Raw genomic sequence first — 17,075 nt, 5'->3', positions numbered from 1 at the left:
AGATCACTAACAGTTTCTCTTTTATTTCAAAAAGCTAACATACATTTTCACAGAAACATTTTCACATTTTCTTATTAACATGGTAACAAATGAAAATTTGAATTTGAAACTCAACGTACATGAAATTTGGTTTAAAAAAAAAAAAAACATAAAGCAGAAACCAGCCTTTCATTCTTCATCCGACTCTTCAAGTAAAGCTTTCTGAGAGCTGGTTTTGGAGGATGTGTTTCGCATGCCAATCTCTATATCCCGTCCTTTTACAGAGCATCTTGTTGTGGTGCTGTTAGAACAAAGATAAGAGGCCGTTACACTCAAACTTCAATAAAGAAAGTTATAAAATGCGCTTTAAGCTCCTTAATGACCCATCACAAATATAAAATTTGAGAAAAATATATTAGATTCACAATTCTTCAGCTGATAAGTTAATATAATTCAATGATTAAATAAAAGCAAAACAGATGAGTCCAAAATCAGTTTTGTTCCTAAAACCAAATTTTTTAAATTAAGGATATATAAATTTTAGATTGTAAACTCAAATAGTGCACATGGGGGATAAAAACTAAGAGCTTTTACTTCTAGCATTGATTTTGTGTGTGTGTGTGTGTCAGGGTATTTCCACAGTGAGTAAGAATTCAGTTCAAGAATACTTTAGTAATGTAAAGAGAAATTACATTTATAAAGGGGATAAAAAAAATAAATCAAACTAGCAGAGCTGTTCAAACAGTTTCAGACAATTCCAGAACTGAACAAACTCTTGAATATGTTTTTTTTTTGGATTCTTAATATTTTATACCACTGCTTGATCCAAGGCAGCTCAGCTTTTTTTTTGTTTCATCTATTTGAGTCACAGAAGCTGCTGAACAACTGTTAACCAACTTGGTTTCATTTTTTAAAATTAATACATCAAGCCTGAGAGTCCTATTAAGTTTAATCTACTGGACCACAGACACTCTTTATCAGGTCAAGTAGGACTGATGTACAGAGATGGCAAAAGTACTCACTTTCCGTACTTGAGTAAAAGTACAGATACTTGTGTTAAAAAATACTCTGGTAAAAGTGGAAGTACTGATTAAACTTCTTTACTCAAGTAAAAGTAACAAAGTACAGGCTTGTAAATTTACTTAAAGTATAAAAGTAAAAGTAGAAACCACTTTTTTCATGCCGTTGCCTACATTTTAAATGGATGTCTGCCAATAGGACTAGATCTCCGTTGTGTTCATTTTCAATCATCTCGTCGTCCATGCTACTATGCTAACGCCACCGCCACCAAGCTGCAATGATTTGCCGCCAATGAATACCGCCGAATCTGTCGATTCATCTTGTAGTGGTGCGTCAAATGCAACGTAGATTCCCATCCAATTAGATTGAATTTGGTATTGATGACGTGAAAAATAATAACGGTAACTCCATTGAAATGATTCAAAGCTAAAGTAACGAGCCAATTTTTTCAAATGTAAGGAGTAGAAAGTACAGATATTTGTGTAAAAATGTAAGGAGTAGAAGTAAAAAGTCGCCTTAAAAATAAGTAGTAAAGTAAAAAATATCAGAAAAAATCTACTTGAGTACAGTAACGAAGTATTTGTACTTCGTTACTTCCCATCTCTGCTGATGTACCTTTACATCAACAGTCAAACACAGTGGCGGTATTCTAATGGCGTAGGATTACTGTACTGCTTCAGGACCTTGACGACCTATGGTAATTAATTGAATCATAAACTCTGTTCTCTATTAAAAAATCCCCAAGGAGAATATATTACCATCAGTTTGCGACCTTTAGCTCAAGCCGATTTGGAAGGACAAGGATCAAAAGCACAACTGCAACTAAGAATGGGCCAAAAGTCCTCCACATAATCAAATGACAATGTTATCGTAAAAGTCGTGACACTGTGCTGTTTGCTGTGATTGGATTGAAGCCATGTTGGTTTTAATAGCCCTTAATCCTTTAAAGCTTTGACCATGAAATCATTGACAAAATTTTTTTTTATTTTTTTTATTAGAGTTATAATTGAACTTTCTGACAAGTGAAATACAACATAAATGTTGTACAAGTTTAATTAGATCCTTCATTTGCATCAGTGTTGATGCATTTGGCATTTCTGTAATGTTTTCCTTTTCACTACACACGTCTAATTGTGTAGGTCGGGGTTTTTCCATCAACAAAAATATCACACTGATGATGCAGAGGTCTCAAAAACTGTAACAGATATGATACACTTGGCTTTAAGTGGTCAAGACATAAAGCCATCTTTTGCAAACTGCATGTTGAGTTTACCCCGGGGTTCTTGGTACGTTTGTTTGATCAGAAACTTTTCAGTTTGTCCAAAAACAGACCTGATCTGTGGAAAGCCTCCTCTTTTAGGGGAGTGAATATTTTTAATGTGTAATTTTAGTTTAATAGTAAACCTGGTAAACACTCCATACTCATTACTTCTGTTGTTTAAGTAGTTTCTTTCGGGGATTAACTTGTTTCCTTGTTGCATTCCAGCACTGTTTAATCTAGATGTTTACTTAACCTTGAAACACCAAACTTAAAATGAACCTGCTGTTTTAAAAGCTTTTCCTCTAACCTATGATTTAAAACGGAAATATTTTTACTGAAAAGGACACTGTTTGTACTTGGATTAGTTAGTGAGGAAAGTTACTTAGTTAAACACACATTCAGACAGCCATAGGAATATGCAACGTTTTGAAACTGCTTATAAGTGAGATACTTACAAGCAAACAATGGAGGCACTACAGGTGACCAAAAGCATAGACAGAGCTAAATGCCAGCAGAAACACATTGTGACAAACATCATGTTGTCATGTAGCTTTAAATCCCATGCGTCTCCATTTAAGGGGTAGAGAACAACTCCAATCTGAAGAGACAAAAAGAGATAATAGTTGAACCTGTATGTTGATAGTATAGGGATAAATGAAATCATAGTGAAGGTTATAAGAGTGAATTACTGGTATTCCTCTTATTACTTTTGCTCCAAACTGTAGTAAATATTTTATGCGTTAATCATCCACAAAGTAAGTTGACTGTTTGGGGTGAAAACTAGTTTAAAAAGAAGTATGGAAACCTTCTTTATATGTACACCTTTTAAATTCTGCTGTAAAGGTCCATCACTGTAGAGCGGCCTCAGAACGAACAAAATGTCAATTCTAAATTATGCATAATTGTGCAGAGAAAAGAAAAAGTTTAGTTTTTTTACTTTTTATGAACAAGTTTGCAAAGTATTCAGTTATGCTGAGGGAAATGTTAGAACCAACGTCTTTTGGAGTACATCTCTGGATTATTTAAACATCTACAGATTGAAATTATTGCCAAATTTTGTTTCACAAAATAGCTAAAGCTTAGTCCGGATGGTTTGCTTGTGCCTGGATTCTAATTTTTCTGGCATATTTTTAATTGGTTTTAGGTCTGGACTTTGACTGGGCCATTTTAATACATGAATAGAGTTTGATGGAACCAGCCAGTCAAGCCTTGGATCCATGTTAACGGTCAGCTGGTAACAGTTCCTCTTTCTAGATTCTCTATCTTTCAATCAACTAACCTGTTTCCCTGTCATTAAAGCCTCCCCACCACATGACACTACCGCCACCACTATGCTTTATAGTGGGCTCATTGTAGGTTATGTTCTATGCTGAGATAATGTGTAGAACATAGCTTTGTGAAATTTTATAGCCCAACTCTGTTAAATATATTCCTATATCCACCCCTCACCTCTGCCTTGCCTCTTGGTTGATGCCGATTAGCCGCTTATGTTCTCTAGCAAACCTCTCAGGCCTGGATTTATACTGAGAGAGAAACTGAAGACAAATACAGTACAGTTGGTGGTTTTAATATGCCTAATAGTGTCAAAAGGTTTGAAGGATCCTAATAATTTTAAATGGTGCCAACAAGATTTGAAGGTTGTTGTTTCCCCCCCCCCCTTTGTTTATACCATAGCCATACATTTGAATAACAGATGCAACTGTTGGGAAATTTAAGGATTTCTATGCAGGTCCTTTCAGGAAGAGCCTGAATAAAAATCTGATGTGTTAAATCACCTGGTAGAACCATGAACCCTGCAGGAAGAACATTTGTGCCCGGAACAGTTCCAGAAGGATGTTGTTCCTTATGAACACCTCCAGCATGTTACTGGCCGATCCGGCGAACACGGCAAACAGAAGTAAGGTGTGGACGTGAGCATCAAGGGGTTCCCGACCATGCACATGGTACAAGAAGAGGAATCCTGGGTGATCCAAGAGAGGAAATGTTCAAAATGAATCTTAAGATGTACGTCAGAGAGACAGCATTGGGAATGTATTTACCTTCAACAAAAAGAGCAATGGAGAGAGCCAGGCGGTCAACACCAAGCGGCACCCGTTTGATCGTCAGACTGGCAAGCAGCGCTGCTCCTGAGATCCCAAAGAACAGATACATGGTGCTGTGCTGCCAGTTCATCAGCTTGACCCATGAGGTGTTCTCCCGATCATAGAGGCGGGCATGTGGGCCGTCCACCACAAACTGCTCCACCATGATACCTGTCAGGCAGGTCAGGTAACAGGGCTATAGTGTCACACAGTGTTTTGGAAAAGTTTTTAAACTTTGGTTCTTGTATAAATAAATAAATCAGGATTTGATGTGACAGACTAACCCAACACTAAAGGAAAATCATACCTACGTTTTAGCCAGCAATCAAAAATTGGTCGAAAAGACGGCATGATTTACATTTTTAAAAAATTACATTTGGTTAAAAAAGAAAAAAGCCGTCATATTCAGATTGATGAAAAGATGTTAAAACTGGGTTTTAAACATCTTTTATGTGACTAAAATAAGAATGACCAAACAATGCCCAATTTTCAATATATAACAAAAATACATGTAGTGCCCTTTAGGCTTAAATACCTAAATAAAGGCAATCTTACAAATTTAGAACAATCAATTTCCTTCAGAAGTCACCTACTGAGAGAATAGACTCTATTTAAATTTTATTTAGTGATATTTTAAGAGTCTTATTGGGAAAGGAACCAAGGAGCCAATGCCACCTCTGAAGGGATCTGCAGCTGATGTTGAAGAATATCTTAACAGGACAGCTTTAGTTTGAGCTTCACAAGTATAGCCTTTATGTGACAGCAGCAAAAAACCACAAGCATTTGGGTCTAAAGTTTGTGAGGGGACACAGAAGCTCTGGTCTCATGTACATGGAACTAATATTATTACATATACCAAAAAACGAGTGATGCATTTCATCCTAAACATGTCATCCTAATGGTGAAACACAGTAGTGGCAGCATCATGATGTGGGTTTTTCTACAAGAAAGGGAAAGGGAAGCTGGCGAGAGTTGTGAACCCTCACTGTTCCTTTAATTCTGGTTGTCTTTATATAGATTAACTGCTGTCTCAAGATATACTCATCATTTAGGAAATGTCTTCAAAAATACACTTAACAGTTACATTACCTTTTCTTTGTAAATGTTCATTTAAAAAAACATTTATATAATGGTTATTGTGTTGTGTCAGATCCAGATCTTTTATTACTTTCTGAAAGCTTGTGCTGTTTGCCTAGACCAGGGCGATTGAGGAGATATTTTATCTCATCGGGGTATTGATCAAATGCAGGAAGGAATAACATTAATTATTCCTTGGCTTCCATTCAAGGCATATCCATGCTTTAGAGTGACCTAGTCAAAGTCCAGTTCAGAGAACTATGGAATATGTTATATAAGACTTTAAAACAGATATTTCTGAATGTTCTCCATCTAATATGATCGATCTGATGAAACTTTGATAAGCAAAGTGGGGGATTATGAGCTATAATTGCAACTAGAGAATTGACTATATGCATGCAAAGATTCTGTGATCTGTTTATAAAAATATTTGTTACATTTCTTTTACCTCAGATTCACAAATATGGGCTTTTTTGTGTTAATATGTCAAACTAATTCCAGATTAAATAAATTAAATGAAAATGAAATGAAATGCATGTTTAAGGGACTGTAGGTTAAGATAAGTTTAAAAGGGAAACTAACCAACAAATGAAGCAAAGATTTGAAATCCTCCTTCAACATAATCCATCTTCTTAAAGAAAGGAGGCATGATCTGCCTTCCTTTGGGCTGACTTGTCCTCCAGTAGTGTTGGAGAACATGCTTCACCGTTAACCAGAACCCAAACAGCAGGAAAAAGGAGCCCGGTATGGCGTGTCCTCCAAAGTTGGCCATTGTTTGGCCTAAAAACAAAGAAAAATAAGTTTTGCTTAGTCATGTCAGACACACACACAAACAATTGTTATCATTTAGGTAAATGGGTTTTATTTCTCCTGGCTTAAAATCATTCAGTTGGCAGGTTAAAGATCGCTTTTTGAGGTGTGTTTTACAGCACGTCAGCCACATAACGATCCCAAGTGATTACCAGTAAAGATAAACAACTCAAACCAGCAGCTGGCAACGGGAAACTAGCATTCCTAACATGCCTAATGACTTGCATATGTCATCAAACAGGTTTTTTGTTGTTTTTTTTATTTAAACTTTGACAAAAACAGGAATATTCCTGATCCTACACTGACAGGAAGTATTTATGTTACAAAGAAGGTAGTCCCTCATTTGTTTTGCAAAACTGACATTCAAATCCCAAGACTTCTGATTGTGTGAAAAGCAGGACAAACTTAGAATTAGAACAGAGTCGTCTTCCAGTTTACGTTTTTCATGGAAAAATGAAAGGCAGTTTGTATCAAAGAGACTCCATTGTCATTTGTTCTTTTTGCACTGTAAGTGTGATACTGGGCATGCAGCATGGGTGTGTATCTACCAACACCTGCTCAGTCAGACAAGTTTTTCTTGATCAGACCAGTTTTTCCCTATATGACTTCCACTTTACATCTACTCTAACACAGGAATCAAGAAACCGGAGTATAGACAAAAAGATCTACTTCCTCCATCAGGTGAGCAGCTCTGTCTCAATAATCTTAATGTGAAAATAAACACCAGCCTTCATAATATACACAATGTTATTTTTTTATATATATATACATACCTTACTCTTGTCGCTCTTTAATTTCCCTCCCCAAAAAAACAAACCTGTAGTTTTCTCTCCAGGTCTGCCTCAGAGCGACAGCCCTCTGCTCAGTGTAAACCGTGCACACCTGTTGTGTTGCTCCTCTAACCTGTACTGCCAGCACATAACCACACCCCTCATCAGCACTGCTTTCAAGTTGATGGTACATCCCTCTGGGACACATTCAGGCAGGAAGTGCCTGTTCACAGAGCAGCATGTTTATTCAGGTATTCATTTAACAACAAAAGTAAAGCGTGTCACATAAAAACCCACTTGAGTTGGGTTTAAAAAAAAATAAATCTTTGTTTTTAAAAATATATATTAACCTAAATCTAGTAAATAGCCATAAGGATAAAAATAAATCCTTTATATCTTCTGTATTTTTAATAAATCCCAGGCATTCATTTAGTTTTAAAAGATTTAAAGGATATTATACTCAGGTAGTGTAAAAAAACAGCCATATGATTTGGTTAATGTGTAAACTGTGTGCACAAGGCAGCAGTGTGGAGCTGTTCAACTGAACTTTGCACCCTTTATCAATAAAACTTTATTGCCACTATTATTAGGTTGAAAAGATGATCATTTCACACGGTCACCAAAAAGCTGCTTTAATTAAAGACAATGATGCACATATAAAAAAAAAAAAAAAAAAAAAAAAGATCCTGTGTTCAACGTTGTTAGAGTATGACACAGAATAACTTCTTCTCTCTGAAGGGATTCTCTGATGACGGGACAGGAGTCACCAGAGGGTCCTCTTTAGCGTGAGCTTCACAGTAGGACATCAGTTCTGCAGCTGCTTTGGATACCTGCAAAAAAAAAGGTGTTTTAAGATGAAGCTTTACTCTTTGACTTATTTGAATGCACTGATTTAAAACATATTTGCTTACATCACATTAGACTTTAAGATCGGACTAGAATCTATGGAATTACATTTAAATCTGTCTATCCCACAGGATTAATCTCATTGTATATTTCTGTATATAGACGTGATACTGCGGTTCTTCTAACGGGTCTTTAGATCATTTCTAACTGGTGACAAGTCACTCATTTTGTGATCAAACCCCTACTTTTTATCCAACTTATCAGACCTTCATAGTATTATTTTAAGTTACTGTAGGTATATAAATAGTTATTTACTTTGTGCTGTATTAATTAATCATACAAGGTTCTCATATTTATATACTGTTGGTTTTACTTTTTAAAAAGTCTAAGGATATGCTTTTTGGTAAATAAATAAAAAATGAAATATGCTTCTACATGTTTAGAAAAAAGTAAATTCATTTTTTCAGATATCAAACTATTCTTTCAAGAAACTCAGCTAAACTCACTTTAGTTTCCTTTAGTTTTTAATGTCTGGGTATTTTACTTAAGAGGAATACATATGCAGTCTACATTATCCAGAAATGCTTTGGTTACCTTTTAGTGGCGTACTAGAAGCTGTAACGCAGGTACCAACTTTTGCAAAAGGCTGTACGGTCATGTTTTCTTGCAGTGCTAACATGGTGCACATCTGCTTTAAAAGACTTTTTAATTAGCATGTGCCACTCCCATAGATATGCTGCCCTGGGTGGTGAGCCGCATCAATAAGCCACTGAATACATATATGTATGGGCGTGAGTGTGAACATACACAACGACACCTGCTGTGATAATAAAGGAATTGACTTTTTATTGTAGAGCAAACTTACCATCATCCTCTCTATGTTGACCTCCAGCTTCAGCTGCTCCACCGTTTTTCTTGCATCTGCGATCTTGGCCATGTTATTAGACATTTTGCCTCTGAAATCTTCCAGCCGGCAGCAAATTTAAATCTGCATTAAAAGCAAAAACAAAAGTGGGAAAAATAGAATCAGATAGAGCAAATAACTGGTGTTGAATACAATGTTGACTCTGTTTCAATTTGCTTGTTAATTCTGCTCCCTGGGTCTCAGGTGCAAGTTGTGCAGGGAGGGTCTCAAAGGAGGAGGGTAGGGGAGCGGAGGCAGAGCAGCCTTCCCCAGGGGCATCATCCCGCCACCAAGTGTAAATACATTTAATATTAACATGTTACTCTTTGAAAAAGATATGTGATATAGAGCTGATTCAACTTTTTGCAATGCTTTCACTTTTAATACAAAAGTTGATGTTAATTTTGAACAAATTGTGCATAGCATACATTAGTATGCATCTAACAACAAAAGCATGTATTGCTCAAACCAAAATAGAAAAATGCTTTATTTTATAGCTATATTTTAAATCCAGCAGAAATGTTAGCAATAGAATATAAGTTAAAATGCATGTAAAAAATATTGACAACTATTTTCCTCACAGAAACAAAAAACAAATGTTCTTACCTGCAAGAGAAACTAAGCAGCAGCTGGTTTCTTTTAATCAAATCACCTTTTGTCCTCAACAGCGTTCACCGCACACAATAACAGTAACAAACAAAGTGAGATTAATTGCAGAAGATGAGGAGGAAGGGTTCAGTAGGTTCCCTCCTTCAAACAGGATTGGCTCCATGCAGCACTGAAAGGCAACCTGTGGTGTGACCTTCATCTCCGAAGTCTCTATTAGTCCTGAGATAACAGGAAAGCTGAGAGACCAACAGTTAAAAAGGAAGAATAGCTTGAAAAAGGTGATAAAACAATGTAGTAACACCTGAAAGGAAGATCAAAAAGGATCATAATTTATATGACTTTAATTTTCCTGTTGGTAATACATCCCCAAGGAAGTTTATTAATCATTTGGAAATAGAATTACAGACTTTGATTCACCAGGGACAAAGAAATACCTAATAGGACCAATGAAAAGGGACAATAGGTGTTTTCCGTTTAAAATATTTCAGCAGAGAGAAGCATTTTCTATTAGAGTGATCTGTTATTGTAATTTGCTTATATTTTTTGTCTGAACTGCAATTATTTTCTGAGGTTACGTTAAGCAGATCTGCTGATTTATGTTGTTAATAATAATATAAATAAGAATGAAATGCAAGGTACAAACAAAGTCAAATTTTAAATCTAAATTTGCTGTATGTTAGAGGAATAATTAAGGATAATGCTACTAAATGTCAACAACATACTTTGGAAACCTCTGATATTTCAACCTTTCAAGCAAAGGGGAAATAAATCTTAATAAACAAAAAAAAGAAAGGTCTAGTTTGAGTTATTGTCAGATAACTAGAAAAAAAGCAGCATTTGTATTTTTCTGAAGTGTGTGTAAATAGTTGGTTTCAACAATATATGTTGCTCGCTGTAACCACATTCCTTCAAAGGCTGCCAGCCTTTCCTGGCTGTTATTTCAAGGAGCTGTAGGGGGCAAAGTGACTGTATTATGAAGTTAAATGTCAAGTGCCTCATTAACATTTGTTTCCGCTCAGTAATTGGCTTCCCTTCATGAACGATATAGAGCTCTTATGAGTAAAAAGAGCTAATGTTAAGAAGAAATCCTAAATTAGCTAGTTGTTTTGCATTATTCAGTTCTATAAGGTTTAAAATATTATCAGCATCACATCACAGGCCATATTTATTAGTGTTAGCCATCAAGGTCCACCAGCATCCCTCTGTCTCATACTGCTCATTTATGATTTATGATGCATTAAAATTAATGCAGAGGCATGCGACCATTGTGTCCCATATTTCACAACAAACTGTATGGAAAGGCTTTAAAAAGCAGTTAGAATACTTATTAATAGCATTTCCTCTGATATATAAGAGAATCAGACTCTGAAAAACATTAAAACTGAGCAGTGCAATAAAAATAAAGTCCAATAAACTAAATCTAAAAATAGAATTGCAAACAAATCAGTAGATAAAAGAGCATGGTCCATTTTGGGGAAATTGGCCATGCATTCTTTTTATTCATGTTGCTGGTCCAAAAGCAAAATACAGTAATATTATAAAACCATCTATGTTTTATTGACCTTTTTTTCCTCTAATAAATGCACAAAGACAAGGAAAACAAAGTTGTGAGTACTGATCTACTCTCTAGTGTTTCCCAAAGGGTCACTGAAAAACCCTCCCAGCTATCTCTGCTTTATGCGTGTCTAAGTCACAAGAATCACAAGAGGCACAGCAATATAGTTGATCAAGGGGATATCACTAAACACTGAGGCATACTAGTGACTTTCAAAATAATTAAAATTATATTTAGGTTGTAAAGGGTTAAAATGTTATATCCTTGAACAAAGGTTTGGCTCTGACAGTACAGTCTTTCAGAATCTGTGTTTTATTGCTAAATTATCCTGAAATCTACAGTTTTGTTAAATATTTCTCCCTGCAACTTCAAAAGCACTTTTGAAGGAGAGACAAGAAAAAAGCGTAAAATACTTAAGTGATGTCATCAGAGTCTTGTGGTCATGAAGGCTTTTTGGAATGGAGTTATGGTTATATTTTGATTAAATAGTGATTGACACTGAAATAGCCCAAAAAATAGGGAAACTGATCCTGATAATAATCATTTTTAAAGAAAGGTTTACCTTGTAATGATAAATCACAGGTTGTCATTTTTTTGTGGATATCAGAGATGAATAAAGTTTATATTACATCACTGTGTAAAATTAAGCTCTTGCACTCAAATGTTTTCATTTCGTCTGCACCTTGCATGCAAACTTAGAAAGACGCTGCTGAAAGAAGGGAATGAACTCAAATATTAATATAATTTATGTTACCACAATCAGAGGTTTGTATTAACTAGTTTCATTTACTCAGTTACATTTACTTAAGCAACTATTATGTTTACTTTTAGCAGCAGCTTTACAGGCATTGTAGTTTTTACTTTTACTTGAGTAAAAATATGGTAAAATATCACTACTTCTACTTGAGTAAAATTTCTGGCCACTTTATCCATTGTAAGAAACTTAACATAATGAAAACCAGCTTGTTTTTGACAAATATGTACCAAGAAAAGAAGCTCACTTTTTTGTGAAAAAAAAAAGAAACATTCTTTTTTGTGCTCAAGGTTTATTGGTTAATGTTATTTTACTGTGTCATTTGTAGGTTGAGTGAAAATACAGTAAACGGTATACTGTCATTTAATCTATTCTCACACACTGTCGCTATTTATTTGGTTAGTTTTATAACTCGAAAAATGTGTTTTGAAAGGTGTTCATTCCATCAATTTTTTATTGTGTAGCTAATTACTGTATCTTATATGTTTTTTTCTTATTTTACCTTATTATTTAAAACACCTGAATTTCCATATCACTTAAGAGTCTGTTCAATTTTACATTACTTTGTAAAATATTTATTTGGTTGTTATGATCATTAAGTAGATTAGTTAATTAGTATTTTATTAGCCTTTTTTTACCAAATACTTTTTCACTTTTCCTTTAATCATTTCTAAAGAAGTAACTTTTTTTTACTTTTAATGAAGTAAATATATGATGAAGTAGAGTGCTACTCTTTCTAAAGCATGATTCTTGGGTACAACACGTCTGAAAATAATTTAAAACGGATAAAAGTGAGCTGTAATAATTTTAATTTATAAAATTCTTCTGCTATCAATACTTTAAGATAGCATACTCTAGCATATGTCTCAGGATTATAGTTTTAACTCTTTCATTTTTATTTTATAAATTTTGGATACGAATCGTTTTGACTAGTGGATGTGTTGTGCTTTTTCTACCACTAGATGATGCTAAAGTCATTGGATATTAAGGCATTGTAAATTGAGCAGAATTAGGTCTGTTGTGTTAAAAAGTACCTAATAAATTTGTTTAAATTATCATAAATTAATCATTTTATACCAACGTATATAAAGAGAACATTAAACACTTGCATTTTATAAATGATTGATATGTGGAAGTGCTGCTTACTGCTTTATTGCTATAGATTGTTTTACTCTCCTCTGCCTACAATATAATCATATAGAACTAAAAGGTTTTAAAATGCTTACTTATAATAAACAACAATAAGGATATTGACATATAATTTATTGCAAGACAGAAAACTTAAAGCTGTAAAAATATACTTTATCAAAATGTATTTTTATTCTGGTCTTCCAGGGTAAACGCTTTATGGGAATTCTTCCCATAATGCCAACACCTGTTTCCATTTCTCCTGAATGCCTTGAAGGATTTTGACTTTTCCTCTGGATATAAAACCCGAACCAGTTTTTCTAGTTTGTGGCCTCTGAACCTAACTGACACATATATATTGTTTTCTTTCATGTGTGAATATACAAGCATTTCTGCCATTTCTTCATGTACTAAATTCAATTTTATGAATAACAATAATGAGGTTGTTTAAATGACAATATGCTTTTCTATAATTTCTTAATCTGCTGTTCCCAGGGCCTCACCAAAGATGCCCCGGTTATTGATTTGGCTGAAACTTCTGCTACATCAGAATGAATAATTCAAGCCTGAGTTATATATTTGTAACCAATCAGATATCAATACAGCTTTTTTAGAGAAATATTTTGATATAAGTTTAGCCATGTCTTTTAAAATACATTAAATAATAAGTCAATAAATATAATCATCACTATCTAAAAAAAATGTATTGGCCTAATTTGTTTAATATTACTATATTAATTTAGCAACAATGACTCTAAAGTGTTCTAAATATTCCTTAATAAACTAAAAAATGTAATCTTGAGACAGTTATTATCTCATCTTAAAAATAAATTAAATCAATGACATCGCAGTTAAATGGAATACACAAATAAATGTCAGAAAAAGAGACATAGGGAGAACTACATGACTGCTGTTAATCTACATTTTGGGATCTGTTGTTTCTCCAATTTCGAGCTGGTGCTGATGCTGAATCTGCATCTACATCTATTTGTGTGCTCATACGAGAACAACATAAATATTAAAATGCATAGCTGTGTGGTAAATAATCTCTATTAGGTGTAGAATCGCTCAGGTTAGGTTAAGCGGCACTTGAGATTTTGAACAAGATGTCAATAGAGAATAAAAACTGTACAATATCCCTTCATTTTAGTCGTTTGGAGATTTTAACTTTAGCATAATTATGCTGAGTTTACACATAATCCATCCATCTTATCTGTTCTCATTTCTTTTTACTCAGAAAAACAATTTAACTCAATCAATTTAAAATTGGTGGAGTCCTCTCTTGTAATGCATTAAACCATGATATAAATTTTGGACATTGCGAAGCATTGATAAAGGAAGATACAGTTTGCTCTGTCGTTCTATCCTTACTACTGCAAACGCCCCTCTAGCAAGATCCTAATGAAATACACTCAAAAGAATATGCACCCCCCACCATGCATGGGGACAAAGCAGCTGCTTCATGGTTGTCCCATCCTCTCTTGCGGCTCCTTATGAGAGACCCCATTAAAGCCATGCAGGACACAGGAACCAGAACCTTCTGACTGGCAAAGTTAAGTAGGTGTGTTTGTAATCTTAGCACCAGACTCTGCAAAACAGACTTTCTGTTACCTGTTATTTTACCTGTTATTCAGGGACCTTGCCAATGAAGCAAGTGAGGCCTACCATATGTAACCAGAGACATTTCTATGGTTTGGCTTGAGGAAGATTAAATTCTGTTACACCTGCCATCATGTCCTCTAGTCAATTAATGTACATATAGATATTGCATCATTTTTCATTTTCATTCTTTCTTCTTTGTGTACATAGTATCTTAGTTTACTTGAGTTTCACTAGTTTAGTCATGATATTTTACCTAGATTATGCTGTACTTGGAGTTGAATTATTATTATTAATAGATAATTATATTTAATAAAAAAATAATTAGATTTTGAAACAATGTTGTTGATCTGAGCTTGGGTCACCATAAAATTTTTTTGTCTTAACAGACATCCAGTTGGGCATGTGTTCACAGAAAAATGTATGACAGTCTGAAAGTTATTTAGCTGAATATCAAATATGCCACCCCGTTGGGGTGGGCATTAAATAGAAGGTTGCATATCATATTTTGTAGTTCCTGTGCTTGCATTAGATATAACACTCTACATTATAGAACGCCCTAATGTGTCATTTTTGAGAAATAGATTTTTTTCATTTCAGTAATTCAGGATCTTCTAAAGCAGTTTATTAAGAATAAATGTTATCATCATTAAAAAAAATGTTAAGCCCTAAAATACCCAGGTTATTCAATATAACAGACAAATATAAAATTCTTTATTAATTTAGATTTATTAATTTAGTTTTTTCTTCCAGCCGTTCCAGAGGAGGGCTGAGTAAGATAGGGTTAGATCTCATATTAGGCACATAGCATGTGCCTGATATGAGATTAATTTTCCTGCACAAACTGCAAAAACATGCTTTTGGGGTTTTATTGTTAAGATTTTTTATTTTTAAAATATGGCACCTTTAACCTTTTAAAACCCAATGGGTCGCCGGCAACCTGGTGGATCTTAAGTAGGGGTAATAATTCATGCATAAAATTCCACCTGTAAAAATTTTTACCAGCAGGTGAAGTCATTGCTGACACAAAAACTGTTATGGCTAGAGGTCTGAAATTTTCTGCATTTGTGGTTGACATGATGTAGAACAAATATAATACAATAAACTCTGCTTTTCTCAAGAATGTATTTGTTACTGCTTTACAAAAAAGACCTATTTCCGAGAATAAAAAAACAACAACTTTGAGTCATGTTTGAACTGATGCAGGTTGGTCTGTGTTTTAGTCACCCAGTTTGAATTTCTTTATTAGGAAACTAGAGGGTGTTAGCTTTCAAATAATGTATTGCACATGTAATTTGGGCTTACAGTTCCTAAGTAATTTGCTTTCCCATTTGGGTATGCAAAATAGGCAGCGATTACCCAAAATGAGGTGGATATTAAGAGGTTAAAATATAAAGCAAGCTCTTGATCTGCTCCTTGTGTGTGTGTGTGTGTTATTCTTTTCCTTTTTGGCCCCTGTTAAAAATTCATCTACCCCACCTTAGCACCTCTGGTAAATTTAATCTAGGAAAACTGGTTCTGATGCATCTGGCCCCCTCACTCCCGATGCTGCCCTGGGCAGTGTATCGAATGTATCGAAAAATGTTTTGTGTAGCACTGGAGGCTAAGGGAAAAAACAAAAAAAAACTTTAAGGAAATATTTAGTCATAATCAGAATGTTCCTGCTATTTTTAACACATGCTTAGTGTTGGAAATTAAACTACAGGCTAAATTAGAAGGACGACCTTTGGTTCCTTTCATGTGTCTTATTCTATGTATCTTATAACGTTATGCTCTCTATGCTTTTTCTCATAGTAGCTTCGGCTCGTCTGTTCCTGTTTGGCTGGTACTGCCATCAACACCCAATCGCTCTTTTATTCAGTGTAGTCCTGTTTCTCTGACTGTGACTGGCTGGATGTGCTCTCTTCATCCTCTGACATGGGAACTGTCTCGGAGCTCGTCTGCCTGGCTATGTGTTTCCTGGACCAGGTCGCATTTTACAGTTGCTTTTTGTATCTCTGTTTCTGTCTCCTTGAACCCCAGTCGGCCTCAGCAGATTGCCGCTCACACTGAGCCTGGTTCTGCTGGAAGTTTTCTCCTGAGGTTTTCCTCTCCACTGTCGCTACAAGCATGCTTCAAGTCAATGAGTCGAAGCAATCAACTGGTTTTCCTTAGATAGAAAACTTTTAATCAATTTGACAGTATAATCTGGTGAACTGTAAAGTGCCTTTAGGTGACATGTGTTGTGAATTGGCGCTATATGAATAAACTGAATTAATTTGAAATATATCGCCAATATCAAAAACCATAACTGTTGTAATATATCTGAAAAACGTGGGGAAAAAAGTAAAAATAGTATGAAAACCCCAGGAGTATAAAATCATGTTGTGTGTAGCACTGGAGGGTAAGGGAAAAAACAAAAAACTTTAATGAAATATTTAGTCATAATCAGAATGTTCCTGCTATTTATAACACATGCTTAGTGTTGGAAATTAAACTACAGGCTAAATTAGAAGGACGACCTTTGGTTCCTTTCATGTGTCTTATTCTATGTATCTTATAACGTTCTGCTCTCCCTGCTTTTCCTCATAGTAGCTTCGCCTGGTCTGTTCCTGTTTGGCTGTGACTGCCATCAACATCCAATCGCTTTTTTATTCAGTGTAGTCCTGTTTCTCTGACTGTAACAGGCTGGATGTGCTCTCT

General features: G+C 34.9%; 2 protein-coding genes across 3 annotated transcripts; both read right to left on the bottom strand.

Moving 5' to 3' along the window:
- Positions 1–111: 111 nt before the first annotated feature.
- On the bottom strand, positions 112–7,186 carry tmem45b (transmembrane protein 45B). 2 transcript variants are annotated; one of them, XM_038277091.1, is made up of 6 exons: positions 7,046–7,186; positions 6,001–6,198; positions 4,300–4,512; positions 4,036–4,220; positions 2,716–2,858; positions 112–280 (listed from the first exon to the last, which is right to left on the bottom strand). In XM_038277091.1, exons 2-6 carry the CDS (start codon positions 6,188–6,190, stop codon positions 169–171), a joined length of 843 nt encoding a protein of 280 aa, XP_038133019.1. In that variant the 5' UTR covers positions 6,191–6,198; positions 7,046–7,186; the 3' UTR covers positions 112–168. The 2 variants fall into 2 exon arrangements, with proteins under 2 accessions (XP_038133019.1, XP_038133012.1); XM_038277084.1 differs by having other exon boundaries at positions 113–280; positions 7,002–7,159.
- A 377-nt stretch (positions 7,187–7,563) lies between these two features.
- Positions 7,564–9,517, bottom strand: gng8 (guanine nucleotide binding protein (G protein), gamma 8). Its single transcript, XM_038277106.1, has 3 exons — positions 9,355–9,517; positions 8,710–8,832; positions 7,564–7,828 (listed from the first exon to the last, which is right to left on the bottom strand). Exons 2-3 carry the CDS (start codon positions 8,791–8,793, stop codon positions 7,700–7,702), a joined length of 213 nt encoding a protein of 70 aa, XP_038133034.1. The 5' UTR covers positions 8,794–8,832; positions 9,355–9,517; the 3' UTR covers positions 7,564–7,699.
- Positions 9,518–17,075: the final 7,558 nt, after the last annotated feature.

Source organism: Cyprinodon tularosa, unplaced genomic scaffold, assembly GCF_016077235.1.
Source record: "Cyprinodon tularosa strain WSP-4 unplaced genomic scaffold, ASM1607723v1 ctg101, whole genome shotgun sequence".
Lineage (NCBI taxonomy): Eukaryota > Metazoa > Chordata > Actinopteri > Cyprinodontiformes > Cyprinodontidae > Cyprinodon > Cyprinodon tularosa.
This window is presented reverse-complemented; position numbering and strand designations above follow the sequence as displayed.

Bases quoted from the DNA above. Each gene is read 5' to 3' on its own strand.
- gng8 (XM_038277106.1), bottom strand. From the start codon at position 8,793: ATGTCTAATAACATGGCCAAGATCGCAGATGCAAGAAAAACGGTGGAG. The intron at 7,829-8,709 runs GTAAGTTTGCTC...TTTTTTTTGCAG, and splicing joins TCAACATAGAGAGGATGATG to GTATCCAAAGCAGCTGCAGA.
- tmem45b (XM_038277091.1), bottom strand. From the start codon at position 6,190: ATGGCCAACTTTGGAGGACACGCCATACCGGGCTCCTTTTTCCTGCTG. The intron at 2,859-4,035 runs GTGATTTAACAC...TTGTCTCTTCAG, and splicing joins AGGGTTCATGGTTCTACCAG to ATTGGAGTTGTTCTCTACCC. The intron at 281-2,715 runs GTAAGTATCTCA...TTGTTCTAACAG, and splicing joins AGTGCCTCCATTGTTTGCTT to CACCACAACAAGATGCTCTG.